Raw genomic sequence first — 27245 nt, 5'->3', positions numbered from 1 at the left:
GCTCCGCGGCGTCCGGGTAGATCCTTAGCATGTCCTTCACCACGCGGTGGTGTCCCATTCGCGCCGTGACGTGAAGAGCCGACAGACCCGCCGAGTCCTTCTTGTACACCGTTGTCGGCGGCGCAGCCGCCCGACCCCCGCGCGGCAGCACGGGTCCGGCTTAGCATGTCCTGCCTGCTCGTGACGCCACACAAGAAAAAAAAAAGGGTAAAGTACACTTTTCAACCTTCAACTTGCACTGAAGTTCGATTTTCAACCTTCAACTATCAAACCGGATAACAAACACCCTCCGACTATCAAAACCGGACAAATTTGGTCCTCGGCTGGTTTCAAAAGCGGTTTTCTATTTTCGGGAGGCGCCAAAATTTTATATTATTTTTTTGAGCCTCTTAACGTCCTCAAATGAAAAAACTCAAAACTACAAAGTTGTAGATCTCATTGAGAGCTACAACTTTGGTATAAAAAGTATCTTCATTTGACTCCATACAAAAAATATATTATTTTTCTAATGCGGCAAGCGCTATTATGATGCTGAAATTTTATATTATTTTTTGAGCAACTTAACGTCCTCAAATTAAAAAACTTAAAACTAGAAAGTTGTAGATATCATCGAGATCTACAATTTTTATATAAAAATTATCTCCATCCGACGTCGTATTAGTTCATTTTTATATAAAAATCATTTTCTCATGCGACAAAACAAATTTCAAAAATGAAAAAGCTTGTTTTATATAAAAATGAACTAATACGACGTCGAATGAAGATGATTTTTATATAAAAATTGTAGATCTCGATGATATCTACAACTTTCTAGTTTTAAGTTTTTAAATTTGAGGACGTTAATTTGCTCAAAAAATAATATAAAATTTCAGCATCATAATAGCGCTTGCCGCATTAAAAAAATAATATATTTTTATATGGAGTCAAATGAAGATACTTTTTATACCAAATGTGTAGCTCTCAATGAGATCTACAACTTTGTAGTTTTGAGTTTTTTCATTTGAGGACATTAAGAGGCTCAAAAATTAATATAAATTTTCGGCGCCTCCCGAAAATAGAAAATCGCTTTTGAAACCAGACAAGGACCAAATTTGTCCGGTTTTGATAGTTGGAGGGTGTTTGTTACCCAGTTTTATAGTTGAAGGTTGAAAATCGAACTTCAGTGCAGGTTGGAGGTTGGAAAGTGTACTTTACCCAAAAAAAAAAAAGAGGGGAAGAAGAAAAAGACAAGGGCAAGAATGACATTTAACCACCTTCCTCTCTCCTCAACAAATGGAAATAAATAAAATAAGAGGTGCGGTGTTCAGTAGCATAATTGTCAGCAACGAGAATATCTTTCAGCAGATAACTCCATTTTGGATGTCCGTCAGCAAATGACCTCCACTTTCAGTGTCCGCTAGCCAATTTTGCCTTTTTTTTTACCTCCCATGGATGAATATCAAAGAACATACACACTTAAACTTACAAAAAAAATGTAAACCTCGATGCGGTCTGCAACTTTATAATTGACAAACTTTTTATCCGAGATAGTTTAGATAGTCAAATATTCATTTCAAGTTACCATATTTTGATATTAATTCTTTTTCAAATGACATCTGATGTTGACATTTTAAATTTAGAATTTAGAATTTTTTGAAACGGCCTCAGAGGTTGATAATGTCTATGCCGAACTTGTAACTCCTAACGTGATCTACAACTTTGTATTGAGTTGAGATCGTTTGGTGGCCCAAATAATTGTTTCAGGTCATCAAATTTTGAATTCAAAGTTTTGAATTTTTTCAAACCACCTCAGATGAAGAAACTATGCACAACTCTCATCGTGACTTATAAAATTTTCCAGTTGTTTTTTTCATTTGACAACATTTTAGAATTTTTTGAAACGGCCTCAGAGGTTGATAATGTCTATGCCAAACTTGTAACTCCTAACGTGGTCTACAACTTTGTATTGAGTTGAGATCGTTTGGTGGCCCAAATAATTGTTTCAGGTCATCAAATTTTGAATTCAAAGTTTTGAATTTTTTCAAACCACCTCAGATGAAGAAACTATGCACAACTCTCATCGTGACTTATAAAATTTTCCAGTTGTTTTTTTCATTTGACAACATTATATTTATTTAGGAGGTCAAATGTTCAATAAAAATGTTACATGCCCAAAACTGATGACATGTGGGACTGCATGCTACGTATGTGCCACATCACTTATGAATTATAGAGCAATGTATGTGCCACTCAGCAATGAACATTGTTTTCTCTATGCACAAATTATGAATTATAGAGTATATTCTGAGAAAACTAATTGAAACACAATACATAGGTCATCTCAGGCAATGCAACAAAGGAATTTCTTTATGATGTGAAGGAGAGAGAGTGAGTGAGAGAGAGAGTATTGTTTCACACACACACACACACACACACACACACACACACACACAGAGAGAGAGAGAGAGAGAGAGAGAGAGAGAGAGAGAGAGAGAGAGAGAGAGAGAGAGAGAGAGAGAGAGAGAGAGAGAGAGAGTATTGTTTCACAAAGCAATAAAAAAAATAGGACTATGAACTAATCATGCAACGTTTCACAAGTTGTTGATCATGCAATGCAACATTTCTTTGTTTCATGCACATACTAAGGGATCATAGAATTACTATGACTCTGAGATGTAGAGTTAACGACAACCTATTCTAGTAGGTATTTGTTAAATCATCCAAACACATCATATATAATATTACGTGGCAATATTTATAACCAGATAAAAGGTAGCATCAACATACTCATTGTATTAGAGGTAACCTACTAAGTCGTCTTAGAGTATGCCCAACACATTATTTATCTCTAAAAGTTTTTACAGGTGATCTCCTATTATTAGCAGTGTAGCGTTTTCTTCTTCTTTCCCAACAGATTACCAATACCTCTAAAGGAGATAGCGGAGAGCGAGTGGATCACCTATATTTGAGGGAGATGTTGTTGATTTTAAGTATAGTTACTTGAAGCTTTTAAGTATTGGATATGATGAATAATCTGTTGGAGTAACTATAATACAATATAATACTCCGTATGTATTTTTAGTATATTATGGATAAGATAAGTAATTTGTTGAAGATGCTGTTAGGCATGGCCGGTTTCCTGGATTTACCTTAGCCAGACCGGCTGGATACACCCACAACTCAATTGGTTGCCTGGAATGCGAATTGTGCCTACTCTTTGCAATGCAAAACATCCCTTCAAGCCTGGCTCACGGAATACGGAATTTTTTCCCCTCATGTCTGCGGAACCTGGCTGGACAGGTTCTTGAGACAGCGAAAGCAGCTGGACCTGGACGCATCACGCATGCAGACCAAACAAGTTTCTCCATGGCCTGATTGCACGCAAACGGGAACAAAAATTCAGTTGCAGCGGCAAAGCCTGGCCAGCAGCGGCAAAGCATCCCTGCTATGAGCCGGGCTTTGCTGGGAAGTGAACCAATCAAGCCCCTTGTGATTATGCGTCAATTGAAACAGTGAAGCACTCCTGCTAGTTATACGTGGTTTTTAGGTCTAGTTTACTTAAAAAAACTAGACTGTCACTTGTTTTATATTTTTTTCATCTAATACAAATCGGGACAAACCTTTTGCTGTCCTTAAAAAAACGGTGAATTTGTTGCTTGCTTGCAGCATCAGTCCTCACGACTGATCAAATAAAAAAGAGAGAAAATACCAAGCTATGCAGCATGCATAGAAGAGAGATGCAAACACATGTTTTTTTTTAGCGATCGTGCCGAAGCACGTTTTTCATTAAGCAGAAATGAGTTTTGTTACAATCCTTATGGCCACGGTAATCCAAGGTTACCGAAGCCAGAAGCTACACAAGCAAAGCAGAACACGCGAGTGTGATTACACAATCATGAATTTTGCAACAAAGAAGAGCTACTCTGGGATCAAGTCGCCGCCATCAGGGTCCTTAGGTGCTTGTAGCCAAGCACCAGGCGTGTATCTCCTCCTGAATGACCACCTGCAGCCCTGCCGGCGATGTAGTATCCCTGCCGAAAGTCCTCGCGTTTCTCTCCTTTCAAATCAACCATCCGATGAGAAAGAAGATGGAGTCGAAACCACGGCGAGCGGCCTTAGGGACCAGTTTTCTGCAACGCAGCCACCACTGCATAACCGGCTCCTCCTGTACGACAATAACTTCCTGAAGATGAAGCTTCCTGAGCCAATGATCCCAAACTTCTCGGCTGAAGCAACAGCCAAGCAAGACGTGTTCCATCGTCTCAATTCCTTGATCGCAGATAATGCAAGTGGCGGAGTATTGCAATCCATGCCGAAACCTCCGCCCGGCCGTCCAACATCGTCCATGCATGACCAACCAGAAGAAGAAACGCACCCTCAGTGGGGCAGAGGTCTTCCAAATTTGTTTGGCGCCGAGCGGCATCGATAAGCCCAAGAACATCACACCATAAGCCGATGCGGCTGTGTGCGTTTCATTAGCTATGGAGTTACACATGACGGAGATCTTCGTCTCCTGGATACAGACGAGGGTGGCCCTTTCCTGGACCAAGAATTCCCTCACGACATTGCGGCGTGCGCGACCGTTTAGTCCGCGCACGTTCCAGACGAAGCATGTGGGTAAAGACGACATAAAGAAATAGTTGTGCGACGGTAGAAACATGGGACGCCGGAGACTACGTCTCAACAGCGTCCAACTCAGCTATGTCAAGGCCCATGGCCATTAGGTCGAAGTCGCTATTAAAAAGGATCTGCAGTGCCTGCTGCTTGTTGGCCGACATGTTGCCCCCACGGAACGTGGCCTTGAACTTCCGCTCGATCTCCAGGTCTGGTGCGCTGGTATCCACATGCACCCCGAGCTTCTTAAGTAGCACAATCTGTGCTTGCCTGGTGGCGTTCGTCGCCCGCGGCTTTGCCGCAAGCCGGCCGCTGCGGCGTAGGGAGCCAACGGAGATCGGTGTGCGGGAACGACGAAGGCGTGGCCTGCTACGAATGAGGGGGGACTACAAGGGGACGCAGATCATGTCCTCGAGCTGTTTCTGAACGGCAGCTTCGTCAGGCTCCGCCTCCACGCACGGCTCTGCTTGTTCAGCGGGGGGAGTAGTATCGACGACAGCGGGTGTAGCAGTCCCGGCCTGGGCGACATGCCCGGATTTGTCTGCGGGGGTAGTCGGTGATGCGATAGTCGCAGCGACGTCCTGCTCAGATGCGTCGGCATCATCCGGCCCAAGCAAGGCAAGGAGCCCACTGCTACCCACGCGAACGCCCAAGCTGCAATCGTCCTGCTCGGAGGCGTCGGCATCTTCTGGCCCAACCAAGGCAAGGAGCCCACTGATACCCACGCGAACGCCCGGGCTGCAATCGAAGTGATCAGCAATAAAATGACTCGCCAACATGGGCTGGGCCAGATGCACAGGTGCCAGCTCCGGCGAAGAGAACGACCCATGGCAAGCCATCACAGAAGGCCTCGTCACAATCCCGGCCTCAATCAGCATCGGATCCTCCTCTACCCCAAGGTGAATGGGGTTGTCGGCGTCCCTGGCCTGGAAGTCAACTTCCCAAACCAATGACCGCGCGTCAGGGCTGCCAACGCCCGTAGGCGTGCCTGACATCTGAGCACCAACAGCAACAGTTGTAGACTTTTCTCGGTCTTGCTTCCGCGGCGACGCGACATCCGCTATCTCGCGCACCCAGGGACCAGCACCGAAGCAACGCGTCCCGCACCAGGACTATGCCCTGCCCCCGAGCCACAATTGGCCCTCATGTAGAAGCCCTTGCAGATGAGGGACCCACCCTGAACCACTTATGCATGCGCGTACGTCGTCCGCAACTTCGACGGCATGGCATCGTGGCTAGAATGCCGGACCGGAGCCACGCCCCAGCGACGGGCCGTCCCTCCCACCCGGGCGGAAGGTGGCCGGGCCAAACGACCGAGTACGCGACGGGCCATCCTCCAGACCAGGGTGATATCCATTGTAATTACTGTCACCGCAGTCGTCGCAGTCGTCAGCGCCCCGGAAGCCACCATCATCAGAAGAGCTTGAAGGGTCCCAATCCTGATATTCGACGACACGCATCTGAGCGAGGTAATGCAGGATGGGCTGCTCGGAGTGAATGATCTCGTGTTCCTGGAGAAACAGAATGCCCGGGTCATGCGGCTCCTGTGGTTCTAGGATGACAAGGAGCTTCTGCTCCGGCACCAAGAGCGGGTGAAGGCACCAGGCAGCGACGAATAGTTCACGCGCGTCGTCGTCGTCAACCCCATCAGCATCGGCCATGGCGATCTCGACCTGGGTGCAGGAAGACCCAAGGAGGTGCGCAGCCACATCCTCGCTGAGGGCATGGGCAGGAACGCCCTTAATCCCAACCAGGACCTTGTAGGTGAATGCACCGGCCATCGCCGATGAAAGGCGAGACCAGCGTCGCCAGAGCAACACGAACGGCGAAGCTGCCACCGGTGGTGGCCTGGAGTTGAGGACGTGCTCGAGGTCATCCCGACTGCAGAAACGAACGATGAAGTGCTCTGGGGCGTGCCGCAGAACCGACATCGCATCGTCCTCGATGTTGAACTGGTCACGAAGGTGCTCGCGCACCATAGCGGGGGTCACCGGCGGCCTGGTACCGCCAACCAAGGCCACCAGAGCGAGCGACAAGGCGTCCTCCGCGGCTTGAATCTCCGCAGTGCGCGGGACGATGACCAACTCAACCGCCAGGCGTTGAACAGGCTGAAGGCGCCAGCGGCTGCCACACCAGAGCTGTAGACACGGTCGCGACGACCGGCCCCCATCCGGCGGCGCCTGGGCCTACGGCGCTGCCGGTCGCTCAGTGTGGTCAGAACCGAGGCCCCCAGAAGCCACCGCGGCGAGCGCCGGTGCAACAGTAGCATCAGCAGAGGCCGACTGATCCACAGCTATAGGGCTGGGAGGCGCACAGCAACGTGGTACCGACGGTGAGCGGCCAGTGGACACAGAGCGGGCCGAGACCGTGTCATCTCGAGGCGGCCTCCAGCGCTCAGGGGAATGGCGCCTCCGAGCGGGGGCACGACGAGCAATGCCTGGCGAGTGGCCTCGCTTGGCCCTGATGACAAAGGTGGCCCTCTTGGCGATAGGTACGGCAGCGCGGAGGGAAATGACAGTTCGCCCGGATGTGGTCATCACATAGGCAGTTGAAGCAAAGGCCAACCAGATCCGGCGGAACTGGCCTTGCAAGGGTAGGCGATGGCCTGCGGTGCCAACGCCGGCGGCTGTGAACCTCACGGAAGCCGTCGTCGTCCAGCTTAGCCGAAAGCCTGGCTGGGTGGACCGCGACCAAGCGCAGCCTAGCCATGGGCGGAGGAGAGGCCGTGGCAGCCTGGTGAGCGGAGGCATCCTGCGCAGCGCGGCGTTGATGATGACGCCAACGCCGTGGTCGCCTGCGACGCTCCCGGATCTCCCCATCCTCAGTGATGTTGGCCGGCGAGGGGGCCGTAGAACCAAGAGAGGCCTCGAAGTCGGAGAAGCAGAGTCTCTCCCCCCGACTGAACCACGAAACAGTCGGCGACGAGCTCGGGACGAAAGGCTCAGCGTTGGCGTTGAGGGGTGGCGACGAAGAGGGAGCCAGCGAGTCGGCCTCCTCGACCTCATCGGCCCAGGAACGGTGAGAGGGAGAACCGAACTCCATGGCGGCTGGGGTGGACGCTGGCACCGGAGTGGCAACCGGCGTGGGGCTGGGGAGTGGTTGGTGACCGGTGGCGGCCGGGTTGGTCGCCGGCGGTGGGAGACTTGGGGAAAGTGGATATTGACTGCTGCCTAGGGGATGGCAGAGAGTCGAGATTGGAGATCCAAGGGTAAATGCCGGAGTTTTGAGAATGAAGCGACTTGAAACACATGTTTTCTTGGAAGACGTGCGAGTCTAGCGCTCCGGTCCTCGCTAGCGAGTCTATTTCTTCTACTCTCTTTCTTCAAGATAGTATAACAAATATTGTTCGGTAGGTATTTGATAGCTTGTTGGGGGATGCCTACTAAATTTTCCAAGTGTCCTTGTTTTCTCATCTATCTCTCTATTGGTTTGGTCAAATGATATATAGCACAGAGACACCTACAAGACTATAAATTGGTATCCCCTCAATAGTACAACATGCATAAAACCTTTTTTTTTAGAAATGCTAAAGGACACGTGTGTGTTTTATCTTGTCTTGGCACATGGATTTTGTGTTCATTGGATGGGTATCGTGTGTCTCCTTGCCACCGCGCCATTTCTTTCTCTGATTTGGAGGGCCCAATTTGTCTGTACCGTTGTCCGTTGAAAATTGCTATCCATTTTTTAGCGCATTTCCTCTTCCTCTTCTTCCCCTCGATGCTCTACCCCGCGACGCGCTCCCAAGGCGATTTCGTCGGCGCTGCGGCGATTGCTCCGGCGAACTCGTGCTTCCCCGTCGCGGAGTGCTGGCGAAGGTATTTTACGAGATCCTCGTCGTGCTCTGGCCACTGTTTTTTCCCTTGTTTGTTGCTCCTTTGCTCTTGTGTATGTTGGATTCCATTTCGTCATGTGGAGTAGATTTCGTGGATCTGTGTATTTTGATGACGGCAGAAAGATGGAGATTTGGGTGGGAGATTTTGAGATGTAGGCGGGTGGCGGGGATTGATGAGGTAGGGGACTCGACTCGGGGCTCGGGCGTGCCGGCGTGGGGAGCAGAGCGTGTGCTGCTGCAGCCTGCGGTGGATGATGTGGGGAGCGAACATGCAAGCGGGTCGTGGGTGCCGTCGCTCCTTCGCGGCCGCGGCAGCCGATGAGCCATAGGGCGCTGTTGCGAGCGGGATTAAGACCGACCGCGCTGCTCTGCTGCTGCGCTCAGCGCTAGGTAGCAGTAGTGGCTATCTCACCGGCCAAGCTAAACAGGACTTGGCCTTGCAGGACTGCACGGGGACATGGACGGAGATCTGCTCACCGGGAGCAGGACAGGCACCGAGCAGCTGCAGCTTGCCTGTTGAGTGTTGACGGATGGGCCATTTTCCTTTTCAGAGGTCTGTAGCAGAACAGCTTGCATAGCCCAATCCCTCCAGTATTTGATTACTACTAATATTTGACTAGTCTAGTCTTGTTGATTTGTTCAGCTAACTCGGCAGAGTATTCAAATGTTTGCTTCTTCTTATTTTTTTTTATTGTGTGTGTATGTTCAGTTACCAGAGAGACAACTACCTACAAGGAGGTATCCCTTCAGAGATTGGCGAGCTCGTGCACCTCACAATCTTGTATCGTCCTTCACATTAGCATCACTCATTGTCTAATTGTGATTTAACAATGTTATTATTATTATTTCTATCTGATGTGTTCAAATTGTAGGGACCTGTCAAGTAATCTGTTGAGAAGCACAATACCGGGCTTGATTGGAAGCCTCACTCACCATAGCTTTCTGTAAGTTTTTCTTGTGCCCTTGTTGGAAACGCATAAATAATAGTGCTGATGATTTAAAAGTAAAAAACTGAGAGAGAGCACATACTTACCATGCATCTCCTAGGAACCTGTCTACTAATTTCTTCTCCCGAGAGATCCCAAATGTTGGTGCCCTCAGGGCCTTCAAAAACAGCTCGTAAGCACCTTTGTCCCTTCTTTACCTGCTTGTTCCTAGTTATGATGTTGGATAGTTGTATTTATTGTTGTTGTGTATTTGCTCACGTGATGCAGGTTCGTTGAAAATCTGGAACTTTGTGTCCTATCCATCCAGAAGGGTTGCCGTGGAACCCTCGACTTTCCTGCTATGCTACCGCACTCCGATCCGCTCTCTTCAGCTGGCAAGTCTTTCATTTCTATTCGTGTTATAGTGTTGAACTCTTTTTTCATAATTTTGGTGCAGATGCAATGTGTGTGACTGACTGGTGGAGTTATTTGTTTTTGGTTGAAGTAGATTTTTCTCCAATCAATAACAACAAGACATCACACTTTCTGAATGGCATTGTGATCGGCTCGATGTCAACCTTGGCTCTTGCCTTGATACCTGTGCTCGGATTCCTATGAATTTGCTAGCTGTCCAGGAAGAAGAGCATTGGTGGAAACTATGTAAAGATGGACAAGCTAACTGTGATAGCTAGATCTTCTTTTTGCACCAATGGCATTCTAGTCGTATTTGTGGTTGATTGAGGACAGGGGATGGGGACTCATGGGAAAACAAAAGTTTAGATGGGAGTGTGATAGCTAGATCTTTTTCTTACTATGTCGTGCTTTTCTTCTAGTTGGACTTTAATTTGCACCAATTCATGTGAGACCAGCATGCATGCAAATGTATAAATCTAGTCTACTACTAGTCTAGTTAGGTTTTGGATAGCAACATAGTAATCTGTGCTAGAACATGTTGGAATCTGTTCTTTGTGATTTGTGCCAACACACCTCTTATTTGAGTGTATTTTTCTGTGAACTTAAGTTTAACTTGTCTAAACTGTGAACTGGTATGAACTTAATTGTGAATATGAGGTTGCTTCAGTAGTCCAGCATAAGTTTTTTGAGCTAGGCAATTTTTTGACCTACATGTAGCCATGGAGAATGATGAATTTCTACTGTAAACTGCATTAGAATTCTACTGAACCGTGATTTTATTCTATTCATTTATGTAGAAGCACCATTTTGTTGATTGCACATTTATTAGTAGTAAATTGCACACTTCAACTACTGCAATTATGGTGTGTAACATGTGCAATATCTGGTCTTTTATAAATAACTCTGTCACTATTTTAGTTAACTTAGAGCATGCAATTGTTCTTGCTTTAGGGCATCGATATTCTTCTGTATGGCTATTTGGGACTAGAAATGGGTCTTATGTTTCAGTGTAAGCATCAGACACTACATTTTTATGGAGTGCATATAATTTCTATTTTAATACAACTCTTCTCTTTAAGGAATAGATCTTTTGGCTTGATACGACAATTGTTTCCTTAACTGCAGTGAAAATGCTGAAGGGTAGTGCATATATCAGCTGGTTTCATGATATTTTTCTCTATTCTGGGTAAGTTTACTTGTCATGAGACTAGTATTTGATTCTTTACCAGATCTTTGAGATAATAATAGATTTTAAGCCTAACATGTATGATGGAACTTCAAAATTGGCCTTGTCTTTTTATAGATTTGTGCCAGCTCACACCTTATTTTTTGTCCTTATCTTTTTATAGAAAAAAAATGTTTGTTGTGATTTGTGGTAACATATATTAAACTTTGTTAATTGTGATTTGTGCTAGCACACACATCTTATTTGTTCTTATCCTTTCATAGAAAAAATTATCACTTGTGATTTGTGCTAACACATCTTGAATTCTGTTGATTGTGATTTGTGCTAGCACACATCTGTTATTTGTCCTTGTCCTTTCATAGAAAAAATTATCTTTTGTGATTTGTGCTAACACATCTTGAACTTTGTTAATTGTGATTTGTGCCAACACACACCTCTTATTTGTCCTTGTCCTTTCATAGAAAAAAAATTATCTCTTGTGATTTGTGCTAACACATCTTGAACTTTGTTAATTATGATTTATGCCAACACACACCATTTGTCCTTGTCCTTTCATAGAAAAAAATTGTCACTTGTGATTTATGCTAACACATCTTGAAATCTATTAACATGTTACATAACTGAACCCTTGATCTGTTAGACCTTTTGTTACAGAGAAGAGGCAGTCTGCAGCTAACCGGATCAGAGAGAAGTACCTTGACAGAATTCCTATAAACTTCTACCCTCCTATATGCATTGTTTTTTTGTTTGTGTTGATTTACTCAAAATCCTAAAATCTTCTCTGTCAGTGTGTCTGATCTACAGCTTGGCCGCGCTCTGCTGCTGCTGTTGCATGCTCCCGAGCATGTGAATAGACTGCTATAGATGCTCTGAACACATAGTATCTCCTCAGGCCTATCCATTAATGGATTAGTGGCGTTTATTATTCTTGTCCATAATAGTCGTAGTGCTCTGTTCCTATTAATCTGTTCTATTCACGAAAAAACAAATAAAACATTCAGTTACTTAATAATTGCAACCAGCAATGCTGTAAATTGCAATTATTGAGCACTGCAATTTTAGTGTTGAGGATATGCAATATGTCCCTTTTTACTTTCAGGGGTTGACTATTAGTAAGGAAATCATTCTTCCACGAGAATCCTTCCAACTTTTTTGATCTGGGTTTTGTGTAGTGGGTTGTACATGGTATAGTTGAACTGAGCGGATTGTGATTCATAGTTTGTCTGTTTTCCACATTTTCTACAATTGTGTAATGTCTTACTGGGCCATAACTTTTTCTTTGTTTATTGTGATTTATGCTAGCCCACACCATAGTTAAATTAGTAATAATACTAGAACTTTTCTAATAGCCAGAGACAAATCATTTCTCCCTTTCATTACTGAAGCTGCACTTGCACGGCAATGCTCAGTATTTAGCTCTTCAAAGTTGATAGCAGAGGCAGAAGTGTCCTTCAGCATTGCTGTTGCTGTGTCGTTTAAGTTCTGTAGCCGTATGCAAAGCTAACCTGCGCTTTACATATAGTTTACTACCATGTTTCAGATATTTCGTGCTACATCCCTCAATAATAATTTAACTAATTCTTGGTAGGAGGCTGTTAGAGATTTTAGACATTTATCTTCGGTGCTTGTCATAGATCTGCTAGATTTCTAGATATTTATCTTCCTATAGAAAAAAAATTGTTAGTTGTGATTTGTCCCGACACATTTTAGAAATTTGCTAGTACAGGATGATTGAGTCCTGCACTGATGAAATGTAATAGTTTAATTTATTTTTCTTTCTTTCTGACATGTGCTATAATTTGGTAGGTTGATCGAGTCATGTACTCATCAGTTGTATACCCTCACAATTATGGTTTCATTCCGAGGACTCTTTGTGAAGACAATGACCCAATGAAAGTGTTGGTTCTGATGCATGTTAGTCTTCCTTCTTCCACTTGTCTTTGTCTTGTGGGGGCATTTGTGAAGAATGTAGAGTATTTGTAAAATTGGTGTATAATGCGTGGATGTATTGCTTGAGCCCCTTAGGCTGATTATATAGGAGTACATGGCTTGGAGGGCAAGTAGCCTCTCCTAAAGATAAGGAAGGTTATCCCAGGATTACAATCAATCCTAAACTAACCATATCCGGAGTTGCCTAATATACTCTAACATCCCCCGCGGTCACAACGGGAGCGCGCAGACGATGAGACTCGAGAATAAGCCAAAGAGATGACATCCCCCCGCAGTCGCAACCGTCGATGTGCCACAGATGTTGTGGCTGGAATGAGAGCCGAAGAGGCTTGTCAAGCAGATGGTAGCCCCTTAGTGCCGAAGTAGCCGAGGTTGAGGTGGACGTGATCGAAGCCGTGGAGGAGGGCGCGGGTCTGAAGCGTCAGCGAAGGCGCCCGAATACACAAAATCAGCAGCTTCTTGCCGACAGGGTCAGCAGGATGATAAACCGACTGCGATGGTAGATGGTGCAGCTAGAGAGCGCAACTGCATCTTCCTTCAACAATATCGGTGGCGGTGTCCGCGAGCGTGCGGCAATAGGCGCGGACTCAGACCGAGAGCCAGCGTGACGAGGACCATCAGCATGGGTGGCGCCACCGCCTGAAAAGGCGGCGTCGCCGGCGAGGATGGCTGGATCACGAGCGTTGCCGCAGCAGCCTGAAGGGCACAATGACAACCTCGTCATCGGGAGTGTCGAGGATGAAGCGATGACGAACGGCAGGGCGACACAACCCGATCTCTAATCGGGAAAAAGAAAAAAACAGCAGCAGCAAGACGAACCTTGGGGTACAATCTCGGATGCCCCTAGCAGTGCCCCATCCCCTCTCTTATCTCTTTCCAGGTCAACACGGACAAAGGGGAATAGAAATCAGGGACAGGAGGAACCGGTCGTCTAGCGGCCAAGTAGCAGGGGGCAGCGAGATGGGCGCGAAGCCCCCACGGTGCGGCAACCCACCAACGTGCCGCCCCCGGGGAGATCGACGCTCGACAGGGGCGGTGAAGACGGCAGCACTCGCGGCGGATCCAGGCAGTGATGGGAGAGGTAGGTCCTTCTGTTGTTGGTTGACCACGACGACGCGTCGGATCAGAAGGATCGATCGCGCATCCTACGAGGGTGCTGCCCCCGGTGGAGATCGATCTCCCTGGGGGCGGCGCGAGGGCAGCGGAAGCCCAAAGCCTAGGGTTAGAACCTAGACTCGTGATACCATGTAAGATTGGTGTATAATACGTGGATGTATTACTTGAGCCCCTTGGGCTGATTATATAGGAGTACATGGCTTGGAGGGCAAGTAGCCTCTCCAAGAGATAAGGAAGGTTATCCCAGGATTACAATCAATCCTAAACTAACCATATCCGGAGTTGCCTAATATACTCTAACAATATTCACTCTTTGGATTACAAGGTCCTTGTTTCTATTCAAGGATAACTAACATTAGTTCTCTTTTTGACACATTCTTAGACAGTCAGACTGACTAGCTGCTCTATAGTTGAGTCAATTGCAGTTATTTGTGAACGAATTTTGTGATATCATACGAGGAGTGTCATGACATTGTGATGATTTATCTCATGCAGGAGCCTGTTATTCCTGGTTCGTTCCTCTCTGAGGAAGAGCAATTGGCCTTATGCCCATGATTGACCAGGTATTTCACGTTAGACACTATTTGAGGTAGAGGGAAAAGAACAACCCTGCTTTTACTTCGTTTCTAACTATGGGTATCTGTTGGGCGTTGTCAGGGTGAAAAATATGACAAGATAATAGCAGACTGCCGATGATCCTAAATGCCGTCACTACAACTATATCAGTGAGCTGTCTCCTCACCGCCTACAAGAGATCAAGCGCTTTTTTGAAGACTGTGTCCTGCTTAATTCATCTACTGTCGTCTTACTACACATGCTCAATTATATTTGGGACAATCATATCTACAGGTATAAGCTTCCTTAGCGATATATCCTAGACAACAAAAATGAGAACAAAGAGGTTGTTGTCGATGCATTCTTGCCTACGACCACAGCTCGAGAGGCCATTTAGTACTCCATGTAAGCTCAGCACTTTCCCTACTAATTTTCCATTAGTACTTAGGGAATCCTCACGACTTATTGATTTGTACTAAGGCCTTGTTTAGTTAGTGAATTTTTTTGGGAAATGGTACTGTAGCACTTTTCGTTGTTATTTGGTAATTAGTGTCCAATCATAGTCTAATTAGGCTTAAAAGATTCGTCTCATGAATTTCGTCTAAACTGTGTAATTAGTTTTATTTTTATTTATATTTAATGCTTCATGCATGCGTCCAAAGATTCGATGTGACGGGGAATCTTAAAAAAAAAATTGCAAAATTTTGGGAACTAAACAGACACTAATTAAACTATGGTCTTTTCATTGGTGATGTAATCATTCTTAGGGCCCACATTGATAAGCTGGTTGGATTAGTGGTGTAATGTCGTCCAAGCTATTTAGTTACCTAGTGATTTATTGAGGTAGATTATGTATTTATATACATATACAGTATAATTACAATAATAATATGTAGTATTTGCACTATTTGAAATGTGCAATTTTTGTATTCTTGTTTTGTAATATTTGAAGATAATATTCATTGTGCATTTTTTCAACGAGAACATCTCATTATGTGAGTAAATATTTTATACTGTGGGACCTCCATGCACATTTCAGTAACAATATTTTTTCACCGAGACTTTCACCGAGAACATCTGCAAAGTCTGGCCAACAGCGGTTAACGAGAAATGTGGTTGGAAACTGCAGGCTAACGATTTCTCGTCAAAGCCTCAAGTAAATTCGAGTTTATATCTGTTGTCTGGACCAAAAGGTAGATAACAGAGTGCCGCCATTTACTCGCGCAATTTTCTAATCACCCTAAGCTGACTGCATTTTGTCATGTCATCTACTACAAGGATACTCCCATGTTACCATTCAATCGGTAGGCTACCACAGCATGCTCAGAAATGTGGTTGGAAACTGCCTGCCTCTATAGACGGGGTAACAATTTCTGGTCAGAGTCCCCAAGGTAAAACAGAGTTTGTTGCCTCCGTGGAAGGAAGAAAACAGAGTACCACCATACCTTTACTTGTGTAATTTCCAATTAGCCCTCAGTTGACATGCGTCTACAAGGACACCATCAGGCAGAGGAGTGCATGTGGTGGGCACAAACTAAAGCAAGCTAGAGGTGTAAACCGGTGAAAATGTCCACAAGAATGATCTCACCGTTCTCACTGACCCATGGTCTCATGCCATGTGTACATCACCGCCACCAACAGCAGCCATGGTATGGTTAAAAAAAAATGGTAGATCCTACTTCAGGAGAGGAGAGCCGCCGAGGAGTGGACAAAACAAAAAAAAAAAGCCTCTTCCAACTGGCATCATGTATCTGTCGGTGGGTGGGTCAAACCAAATCCCAAATCAAATTCAGCGATGCAGTTTTGATTTTGAATGAAGATGGTATACGTACGTTCTTGTCTATCGATCGATGGTTGTTCGTCGTCCTTTGATGAATTCATCCAATCATTCAAAAATCAAATTAAATTGTTGGCTGAATATTTGATCAGTTACATTACAGTACAGTACAGAGACGGATACTAATCTTTTTGGGTGAAAAAGAAAGGAAGCAGCAGAAGTGCAGAGATGAGACGAACGAAGGGATCATCCGCCACTCCATCGGAGAAAATGGAGATGGATGGACGTACGTGATGGAAAAAGCTAGCCTGGTAGCTACACGGTGGAGAGACGGACGGACGGACGGATTCATTGGTGGTGACCGGCGTGGCCTGCGCCGGCGCCATCGGAGAGCATCATCATCCTGACGAACTCGTCGTAGTTGACCTGGCCGTCGCCATCGAGGTCAGCCTCGCGGATCATCTGCTCGACCTCCTCGTCGGTGAGCTTCTCGCCGAGGTTGATCATGACGTGGCGGAGCTCGGTAGCGGAGATGTACCCGTTCTGGTCCTTGTCGAACACCTTGAACGCCTCGCGGAGCTCCTCGTCGGGGTCGTCGCAGTCGCCGCCGCCGGCCCCCGCAGACGACCCGGCGGCGGTCTTGCGCGCCATGAGGGCCAGGAACTCGGCGAAGTCGATGGTGCCGTTGCCGTCGGCGTCGGCGTCGCGGATCATCTCGCCCAGCTCGTCCTCGCTGGGGCGATGCCCCTGCAGGGAACCCATCACAGTCGCCAGCTCCTCCACCGTGATGCACCCGTCGCCGTCCTTGTCGAAGAACGCGAACGCCTCGCGGAACTCCGAGATCTTCTCAGGGTTCAGCAGATCCATATCCTGTCCTCTCGTCTGACTGTGCTGCGGTGGCGCCGGCGAAGTGGCAGGGGAGGGGAGGCTTCAGGTCGGGCTTGCTTGGGTTTAGTGCAGCGGAGGAGGTGGGTGGGCGGGCGATTTATACAGAGTCAGCAGGTGGAAGGGGACAAGAGGAGCTGGCATGCCATTGACTTTTCATCTCCTCGGTGGGCCCCGCCGTGCCCGTATATTTACGGACTTGGTCAAAATGCAGATTAGCGTGTATATTCTTTTCTTCGCCTGCATAAATGGGCTAGCGAAATGCGGTCAACGGCAAGAAAGTGCACGAAAATACGAGCATCAAGATCAAATGACGACCAAAGAAACTCGATCAACAAACACAAAAGAGGAAAGCTTTGAAGAAGATCGGTTAACACGGTCGGGTCGAAGAATTAATCCTCTCAAGTGTAAAGTAAAAGTCATTTGCGTCCGTGTGTTTCGTGTCAAATGCTGTGGATAATACAGTAAGCCAAAAACGTGTGTACTACCTACCACTCACTTAGGGCCTGTTTGGTTCGTCTAGTAGCTACTAAATTTAATAGCTTTTAGTTATTTTAGTAACTTTTTAACCAAACGTTATGATTAAAAGCTACTAAAAGAACTTTAGTTCTCTCTAGTAACTTTGAAGTTACTAAAAGTGACTAAACCATTTAGTAGCTAGCTCGAACCAAACACCCCTAAAACAAGTATGCTATACTAGTATGCGCCGTTCGTGTTCACACATTGACACATATACTAGTATGCGCCGTTCGTGTTCACGTCGTCTGACTAAACTTCGACCCTTGTAGCGAAGAGTCTCTAGATCTTTGTAGTCCACCCCTAAAACAAGGCTCCTTTGGATTGCATTTTTATTTTCTAGGTTATTTCTATTTTGCATAAGAGATCACACACAAGTTTGATAGTACTCCCTCCGTTCTCAAAAGAATGACCTTAAGTTTGACTAATTATAGATAAAAAAATATCAATATTTATGATACCAAATAAATATCATTACATTAATTATGAAATATATTTTTATAATAAATTAATGTAGAGCCATAAATATGAACATCATTAATAGAAACTTGGTCAAACATGAACCACTTTACGTGACACGTAATCCATAGTTACATTATTTTTAGGATGAAGATAGCACAATCTATGCATGTAAAATATTGTAGTGCATATTTGAGGCGTCTGGATCAAGCTGAAGACCTCACTCTTCTTATTCCTTCCTTACCACCGCGCCTGGCGGTTGATACAATCCTTTTGTATTCATTTTAGTAAATATTGTAATGCATATTTGAGATCATAAAAGAATTCAAATGAAAATTTTGAATTGGAAAATTTAAGATCTCTTTCAGTACTAAAAGTTTAGTGTAGATCGTTCCTCTATCCGAGGCCATTTGAAAAAAAAAATCTTAAAATATGAATATCAAAATCTATGCATGTAAAACATAATTCTCGGGCCGTAAATGTTTTCAAATTAAAAATTCATCAACAACAAAGTTGCAAATCTCTTCGAGTACTATAATTTTGATTTAACTAGTATCTTAATCTAAAGTCAATTGAAAAAAACAAAAAAAAATGAATTTCAAACTTTGAATGTCCTAATTGAATTCAAATTAAAATTTCATCAACAATAAAGTTGCATATCTCTCGAGCAATATAACTTTAGTGTAAGTAGTTTCACCATCTGAGGTTATTTTAAAAAATCAAATAAAGGAAATTTGAAAATCTAAACAATTAGGACACGATTTAAAAGTAGTCAGCTATAAAGTTGAAAAATCTCATCATGTACTACGATTTTGGTTTAGGTTGTTTGTCCATCTGAGGTCATTTCAAAAACTTAAAAAAAGTTGAATTTCATATTATGAAATTTTGAAATAAAATTGTCGGACCTTAAATGTTTTCAATGCAAAAGGTAGCCAATCGAGTACTGCAACTTTGATATAAAAGTTTGTCTTTACCCAATTTCATTTGAAAGAGTTACTATGAGATAGGTGGAATTTCCGCCCGTATTTAGAAATGGCTACATTTATGGTTTCTAGAGGCAGCTGAAAAACGCACTCGGCTCTAAAAATATCCTCGATTTTTAGAAAGGCGAAAATCAATTTCTAAGAAACTTTTTTATAGAGCCGTCTCTTGTACACTAAAAGAGAGACGTTTGTAAATTTCATGCAGTAGTGCCATGTCTTCCTCCTCATACGGTCAAGCCCAGCCTCCACTTGTTTTGCCTTCCCACGAGCGGAACCATATCCTTGTTTCCTTGCTGTGCCAGATTTGCCTGCTCTGCCACACCCTGTTCGCTTGAGCCATGCTTATCAGCCATGATACAGTGTTTTGTCTTCCCATGATGTTTTGAGGCTTGTTTATGTCCCCCCTCAAATTCGAACCTGCCGCGCGCTGCCAGCAATCCAAATCCTAAAACCCTAACCCACCTCCCTCCTGCCCTGAGCAGTGAGCACGAGCAGCACCGCTCCGACACCGTCTCGACAAACCGTATGCATTTCAGAGATATAGGATAGGATCTCCACTCTCCTAGCTCTCCAGACGATTCTGAGAAACTTTCAGACAAATACATGTAGCCTGTTCGTTTCGTCGTAAACGATCGTAAATTATTTACTGCTGACTGGTTTGATGTGAGAGAAAAATACTGTTCCAGCTTATAGTCCACGATCATATACGATCGTATAAGCCCAGCCGAACAGGCTGATGGATTGCAATATTTTGCAAATGGAGGGTGGTACGACGACTAGACTGAATGCACGGGAGCAAATTTCGTCCTCTCACGGCTTGAATTGTTGGCATATAGAAAATGCCCGGCCGGATGTCCTTATTGGGACCGGCCTTGGAGCAGTAGTATAATAGCGTGTGGGAGTGTACTGCATGCTTAGCTGTTTGACATGAGACAGCATCGCAAAATTCTGCAATTGTTTAGCTGTTTGTTAATTATGATATTAATCCTGGAGCTGGAAGTGGAATGGAGCGCGTCCCCATGGAAACTGATGCAAGGTGAGGTGAAGGAGTCCAATGGCCATGGCGTGCGACCGAGCTGGGCACAGCTGGAGGGGCGGCGTGTGTAGGGCGACAGGGGAGATGAGGTGTCTGCTTCGACGCGTACACCCACGGATTCCCCTCTCCGCCCGCCTTCTTCCTCCTACCTCCAGCCCGCCGGTGTCTTTCTTTTGTTGCATGCTCCATTTCAAATGTAGGGCGTCGCTAGCTTATGGAGCAGGAAATGCTTAGTATAATATGGGCAGCCTAATGTAATGGTGGTTTTTATTTATTGCTAAATAGACGAGGAGATGCCGTTTAGTCGTTTAGACAAACATCGACGACAGAACGTTATTACGGTTACGAATAGATGGGGAAAATGTGTTTAGTCTGGATGGAAGAAGGTACACAGTTCCTCTCTCTCTGATTTCAAATGCATTATTGACATCAGCCAGGTACGAGAAGGTTCGTTTCGTCAAAGCGTGTTGTGCCTCCACTCGCTGCTCTGCAGGACCAATCTAATACGGTATTAAAGAGTATAAAAAAAATTCTTTCTCAGTCAATCATATTTATATTTATATCTATATCTAAAACTGATATTAAAAAGCAAAAAACCTTTTCAATTGATCTATTGCCCCTTATCTTTGACATCTCTTCTTACTTACTCCAAGTTCCTAAAAGAAATCGTTTTGGACAAGGCAAACGTTTTAGGAATATAAATCATGAATAACTTTTAAGTTGTTGAGTTTGGAAATATAAAAAACCATATGAATATAATTGTCTTGAAAAATACTCTCATAAAAATATACATACATCACCTTTTTAATAAATATTTTTATAAAAATAAGAAGTCAAAGTTATACTTTGAAGACCTTGTCACTGTCCAGTCCAAAATAGCTTCTTTTTACTCCCCCATTCTTCTCACTTTTAGATTCGTCTCTCACTCTTATCCCTCTTCTTTCATTCCTCGGTCTTCTTCCATCACTAACTCCTCCACTCTTCTCATCTTTAGGATTGCCTCTCACACATACGCCTCTTCTTCCATTCCTCGATCTTCTTCCATAGTTCCATCACTCACTCCCCCATCTTCTCGCTTTTAGGATCGCCTCTCACTCTTACCTCTCTTCTTTCATTCCTCGGTCTGGTCGTTTGGAGTTGCAAAACTGGTCCCGCTTGCTGAACCCGGATTCATGCACGTCGCAACATAGCTTGAGCCTCACGAGTAGGGGTGAAATCGATCGAAAACGATCGGAAGAAGGCTCCATCACTTTCAATTTCACAACTATTTGCCAAAAACAAAAATGACACGATATCGTCAAAAACAGAACGACGTCGATATTACGGAAATGTTGAAAACGACACCTACATAATCGAAAGTCGACGACTGGAATTCGACAAAACTATACTCCAAAAATGAAACATACCTCAAGGGAATATTCCCGTGAGTCATGCCTCAAGGGAATATTTCTTTGAGATCCGGGGCAACCCCGTCCTCCAAATTTTAGTTGATTTGCCCGTCCCACCTGGTACACGGGCTTCTACGCGTGTATAGACAAATAGCGAAGCACATGCGACGTAGGGGAGGAGAGACGGTGGCTTGCGTGGACTCCGCCCTCGGCCTTGCCGTGTGCTGCCGTGTGAGTAGGCTTCGCCCCATGCCTCATCGCACGCCGCCATGCCCCGCCCTGGCGAGCTCCGGCCCTGGCATTGCCACGGGCCGCCATGCGGGCAGGCTTCACCCCTGGCCTCGCCGCACGCCGCGTACTTGGCCCCTGCGAGGTCCGCCACGGCCCCACCGCGCAGGCAGGGTACGCCCCTCCGCACGGGCTTTGCTTTTTGTGGCATACATGAGAAATGGGAGACGGGGAGGAAGAAGAAAGAAAAAGGAAGAAGAAGAAATAAGACCGATAGGTTGGTCCCACATGTCAGGTGGTTGATCCCACTTTTACTGTCTTTGAGGCAAACGAAACAAACAGGACAATCATATTCTCACTCAACCAAGCAGCACTAGATGGAATCGTCCCATCTCTGAAACAAGAGACCGATGTAATCACTTTAGCTTGTCTTCTAACCAAATGCTACCCAAACTAATAAGGACGTGTCCTAGAAATTTTATACAAATTAGTTTATTTTGAGAAAAGGAAATACAGGAGACATGGAAAAATCTCTTCATTTTAAGTTGGGCGATTGGATGGGTTGCGGTAAAAAGAAATTGGAAGTCTGGTGTACGTTTAAAGCGTGGCTGCTAGCTACTACCACGTCCGCATGCAGCCAGTCGGAGCTGAAGCTGACTCGATCAGCCTAACGGATGCAGTCCTCTTCTGCTCAGATCGGTGGGTTTACTTGTTCGTTCGATCGATCGACGCCTTGTTTAGTTGGTGTCCAACTTCCAAAAAGTTGCTACAGTACCTGTCACATCGAATGTTTGCGGCACATGCATGAAGCATTAAATGTAGACGAAAATAAAAACTAATTGCACAGTTTGGTGGGAAATTACGAGACGAACGTTTTGAGCCTAATTAGTCCATGTTTGAACATTATTTGCCAAATAAAAACGAACGTGCTACAGTAGCCTCAAAATCCAAATTTCGTGAACTAAACAGGGCCGAGTAACTGAACGTACGGGGATCGGACGACGAAACGAAAGCGATGGGACGGTCGGGTCCACGCATTATCTCACTTACTGACTGGGACTGGCTACGTAGGATGACCGATGATGACGTGTGAGGCAAGGAATGACGCCCGGTGACACCGACGAAGGCACATGGCTGTGGCTCATCCGACTCCGACTCCGATCCGTGCCGGCCTGCGACCTGGCCGTCTCCATAGGCGCCGTACGCAACCCCGACGGCTACGGGATGCACGCACGCTCCAACCGTCCAACGACACCAGCTCGATCCGTCCCCCTCACGGCCTGCGCGTGCTGCCGTACGTGGAGTGGAACGGGTCCAGTCCGCACTCCCAAGTCCCAAGTCCCAAAGCAGCAGCAGCAGGAGGCAGGCGGCGGCCGTTCGCCGAGCAGGCGAGCACGCACCCACACCGTGGGACGGGGACGGCGGAGGATAGGGGAGCCGAGCGAGCCCGAGTGCTTGACGTCCCGGCGGACGCGGCGGCGGCGACCCGTTACTAAAGATGGCAACGGGCACAGAATGCCCGCATGCCCGCGGGCATAGAACCTGATGGGCAAGGATACGGGCATCACTTCTTGCCCGCGGGCACGGGCGCGGGCACCATCCTGAACAGGATAGTTCTTCGCGGGCAAAGAAATTTGCTATCCTCGCCTGCTTATCCGCCAGACCCGCTCCATAGGTCTGACATGTGGGACCTACAAGCAAATATATGTATATATACACAATTTGTTGTGAATATGTATCTTCGTATCTCTTGTAATGCACTATGATTTAGATATATGCTCAACCTGGCGGGCACACGGGCATGCCCGCGGGCATGAAATGCCCGCGGATAGAGGGCGCGGGCGTGGTTTGTTGCCCGTGGCGGGCCGCGGACGCGGGCGCGGGCAAGAGATTTAGCTGGCGGGCGCGGGCGTAAGAAGGTAGTATCCGCGGGCACCACGCCCGTTGCCATCTTTACCCGTTACTTTGGGGACCTGCGCTTTTACACTTTGGGGGGTTGTTTAGTTCCCACCAAAATCCCAACTTTGACACTATGCAAAAAGAAGATTCTCCGTCACATCAAACTTACGGTACATACATGGAGTACTAAATGTTGACGAAATCAAAAACTAATTACACAGTTAGGTCGTACTTTGCGAGACGAACGTTTTGAGCCTAATTAGTCAACGATGGGACAATTATTACCAAATATAAACGAAATGCTACAGTATGCTACAGTGAACCCAGCAGCGCCAACTTTAGGCAACTAAACCAGCCCTTCGTGGATGCATGGAATGGGAATAGGGTGGCGGATGGGGGATCATGGACCCACAGGTCGACGACATAATCCCCCTTTTTTCCAACCAAAAAAGGAAAAAAAATGGGAAGGTTTCTGGACGGTCGCTGGCGGCGGCCATGCAAGACGCTCCGGCCTCCGTGCGCGCAGCAGAGCCAGAGCGCCGCGGCAGAGGCAGGGCCAGCTGTGCCGCGGTGGCACTGGCAGATGCAGTTGACTTTGGCTCCCAACCCCGCCGTACTACTGCCGACAGCGGCACGTGGGCCCGTACGGCCTCACGTGAGAACTGACAGCGAGATCGACGCGCTTTCTCTCTCTCTCTCTATCTCCTCCGGCGTGGACACACCGCTGTCCGGCCGGGCGGATCCGACGCCACCGCTGGCTGCCGTCCGTCGTCTCTGGCCCAGTGGCCCGTCAAACACATGGTCTCGTTCGCATGCGCGTGCACTGTTAGTGTAAGGAATCGTGTTCGTCTGCACAGTCCACCGTGGGCCGTCGTAGGTGCTCTTGTTTGGGCCTCCAGCGAGATGGGCTGTGACAGCTACGTTCTTATCACTGGAATCGAAACTGCAGCTGGAGTGACAAATAAAGGCTATCTTTGCATCTGCAACTAGCCTGATGGGGGCCCATAATAATGTGATAAACGGAGATTTTAAATTAAAACGAGAGTGCCGGCCTACGCTACAGGCTTCTAATTGGATCAGGCCTATTTAAGTAGGAACCTGGGACTGGGAGGGCCCTCTACGACTCGTGGGCTTCGAGCGGCCGCAGTCCTCGATTCCCTCAGGGCCAGGCCTGCTTCCCACGAGACACCGGAGTCCAAAACGAATAGGAAACAACCTATATAAATTTTGAGAAAATTACCCATGAGGCTCAAAAAAAAAATCCAGCTTCCTTTCGTGGTCCTTTTTTATGTTAACTCCCTTATGAGGTCCGAAATTAAATTCAGTTACCTATATGGCCTTTCCATTAGTGTAGGCACTTAACAGTGTTAAGGGATAGGTGAAATGACTGTTTTACCCCCAGCAAAAAAAAGATTAAAGTGTAGATAGCCACATCGAACTTGTAAGGAAAATGGACCCTAGGTCCATTTACTTTGGATTTTGGTGTTTGACGACCAACACAATAAATTGGACTAATCAATTTGCAAGTAATTGTTTTGTAGTGCAATAGGGTGCACGACGTGACTTGGACGAAGACGACATGATGATCCGACGATCAACACCCTAAGCAAGACCCTAGAAGCACAAGAGAAGACCCAAGATATCAAGCAAAGTCCAAGCACGAAGATGGCAACCAAGCCGGATGCAAGGATCGCGAAGAAACGAATGAAGAAGGGGCTCAGCAGAGACGACCGGACGCTGCCACGAAGGCACCGGACGCGTCCGATCGTTGCCCGTGCAACCGCAGTGACCGACGCAGTGATCGGATGCTGAGCGAAGCAGTGACCGGACGCATAGGTGACACTGTTCATCATCACGGCAACGTTCTCCGTGTGACAGGACTCGACGGCAGGACGACCAGATGCACCAAGAAGTAGCGTCTGATCGAGTCCAGAGAGGTTCCAGAGCGGCGAAACGTTGACCGGACGCGTTAGATGATAAGCGACCAGACTCGCCAGAGAGTCCGATCAACAGTGAGCGCCAACGGTCGGCTTCAACGGTCGAGACGACTGGACGCGTCCAATCAGGACGACCTGCATGTCCGGTCAATGGCAGAAAGCTAGGTTTCGTCCCCAACGGCTACTTTCTCCGTGGGACTTATAAATAGACCCCAACCGACCAATTGAGGTGTGGAGAGCTGAGAAAACATACCAAGAGTGTTGATACACCATTTTAGTTTAGATTTTGGTGTTTGATGATCAACACAACAAATTGGACTAATGAATTTGCAAGTAATGGTTTCGTAGTTCAATAGGGTGCAAGACGTGACTTGGACGCGTCCGATCGTTGCCTGTGCAACCACAGTGACTGACGCGGTGACCGGATGTTGAGCGAAGCAGTGACAGGACGCACAAGTGACACTGTTCATCGTCACGGCAACGTTCTCAGTGTCACCAGACACGACGGCAGGACGACCGGATGCACCAAGAAGTAGCGTATGATCGAGTACAGAGAGGTTCCAGAGCGACGAAACGTTGACCGGACGCGTCAGATGGTAAGCGACCGGACTCGCCAGAGAGTCCGATCAGCAGTGAGCGCCAACAGGTGTGGAGAGCTGAGGAAACATAACAAGGGTGTTGATACACCATTTTAGTGATCTCCACTTGTATAGTGCTTAGTGATTCATTAGGTAATTAACGTAGGTGCTTTTGTGAAGTGCTTAGGTTGATTAGACCATCGCTTATGCGCTTGCTCTAGGTTTAGTCCTAGTGTTTAGTTAGGTTTGCACACCTCTTATTACTAGGTGCTTGCGCGCACCATTGTTGTACATTGGAGAGGCTTGTAGTCTTGTGAGATCACACCAACTGCGTTTGTGGTGTGGCCGCCACCGTGTACCGAAGGGAACAAGGCCCGCGACGGTTCGACCAGAAGCTTAATAGTGAAGACGGCGGGGAGCGGTCCTGGAGAGGCTTGCTGGAAGGCACACCGGAGACCCACTTGCGCATGGGGAAGGCCCGGGGCTATCCACGGAGTTACCCGATCGGGAGCTTGGCCGTTGTGAGAGATTCCTTGCAAGGGGCTCCAACGAGGACTAGGGGGAAGCTTGAGCGCTTCTTGATACATCGGTAAAAATACCAGAGTCATCAACGGGAGTTTGCATCCCTACCTCATCTTTACCTTCTGGATTTATATTGCTACCTTGGTTGACTGCTTTACTTTCCTAGTTTAGTTGATAGGCTAGTTGATATGATTGGAATCTAGGTTGTATAACTCTTTTGCGATAGAGATAGCAACACACGTAGCAAAACCGTTGTTGCACATCTAGATAGATTACTTTCTTGCATAGATTTTAACTAGGTGGAATTAGAGGTCAGAGTTAGAAGTAGATTTTTAAGTTGTCTAATTCATCCTCCTCTTAGGCGTCACAGTCCCCTACAAGTGGCATCAGAGCCGGTTGGCTCAATTTGGACCTTTGACTTTACCGCCGTTGAGCCAACGCTATTCAGAGTGGTTGGGATGGATA

General features: G+C 46.4%; 1 protein-coding gene across 1 annotated transcript; it reads right to left on the bottom strand.

Annotated features, from left to right (window-relative positions):
• Positions 1 to 16492: 16492 nt before the first annotated feature.
• Positions 16493 to 17288, bottom strand: LOC136532411 (calmodulin-like protein 5). Its single transcript, XM_066525013.1, has one exon. The coding sequence runs from the start codon at positions 17214 to 17216 to the stop codon at positions 16698 to 16700; it is 519 nt and encodes a 172-aa protein (XP_066381110.1). The 5' UTR covers positions 17217 to 17288; the 3' UTR covers positions 16493 to 16697.
• Positions 17289 to 27245: the final 9957 nt, after the last annotated feature.

Source organism: Miscanthus floridulus, unplaced genomic scaffold (assembly GCF_019320115.1).
Source record: "Miscanthus floridulus cultivar M001 unplaced genomic scaffold, ASM1932011v1 fs_613_1, whole genome shotgun sequence".
NCBI lineage: Eukaryota > Viridiplantae > Streptophyta > Magnoliopsida > Poales > Poaceae > Miscanthus > Miscanthus floridulus.
Note: the sequence above shows the minus strand (reverse complement) of the source record. Positions and strands in the feature narration are given on the sequence as shown.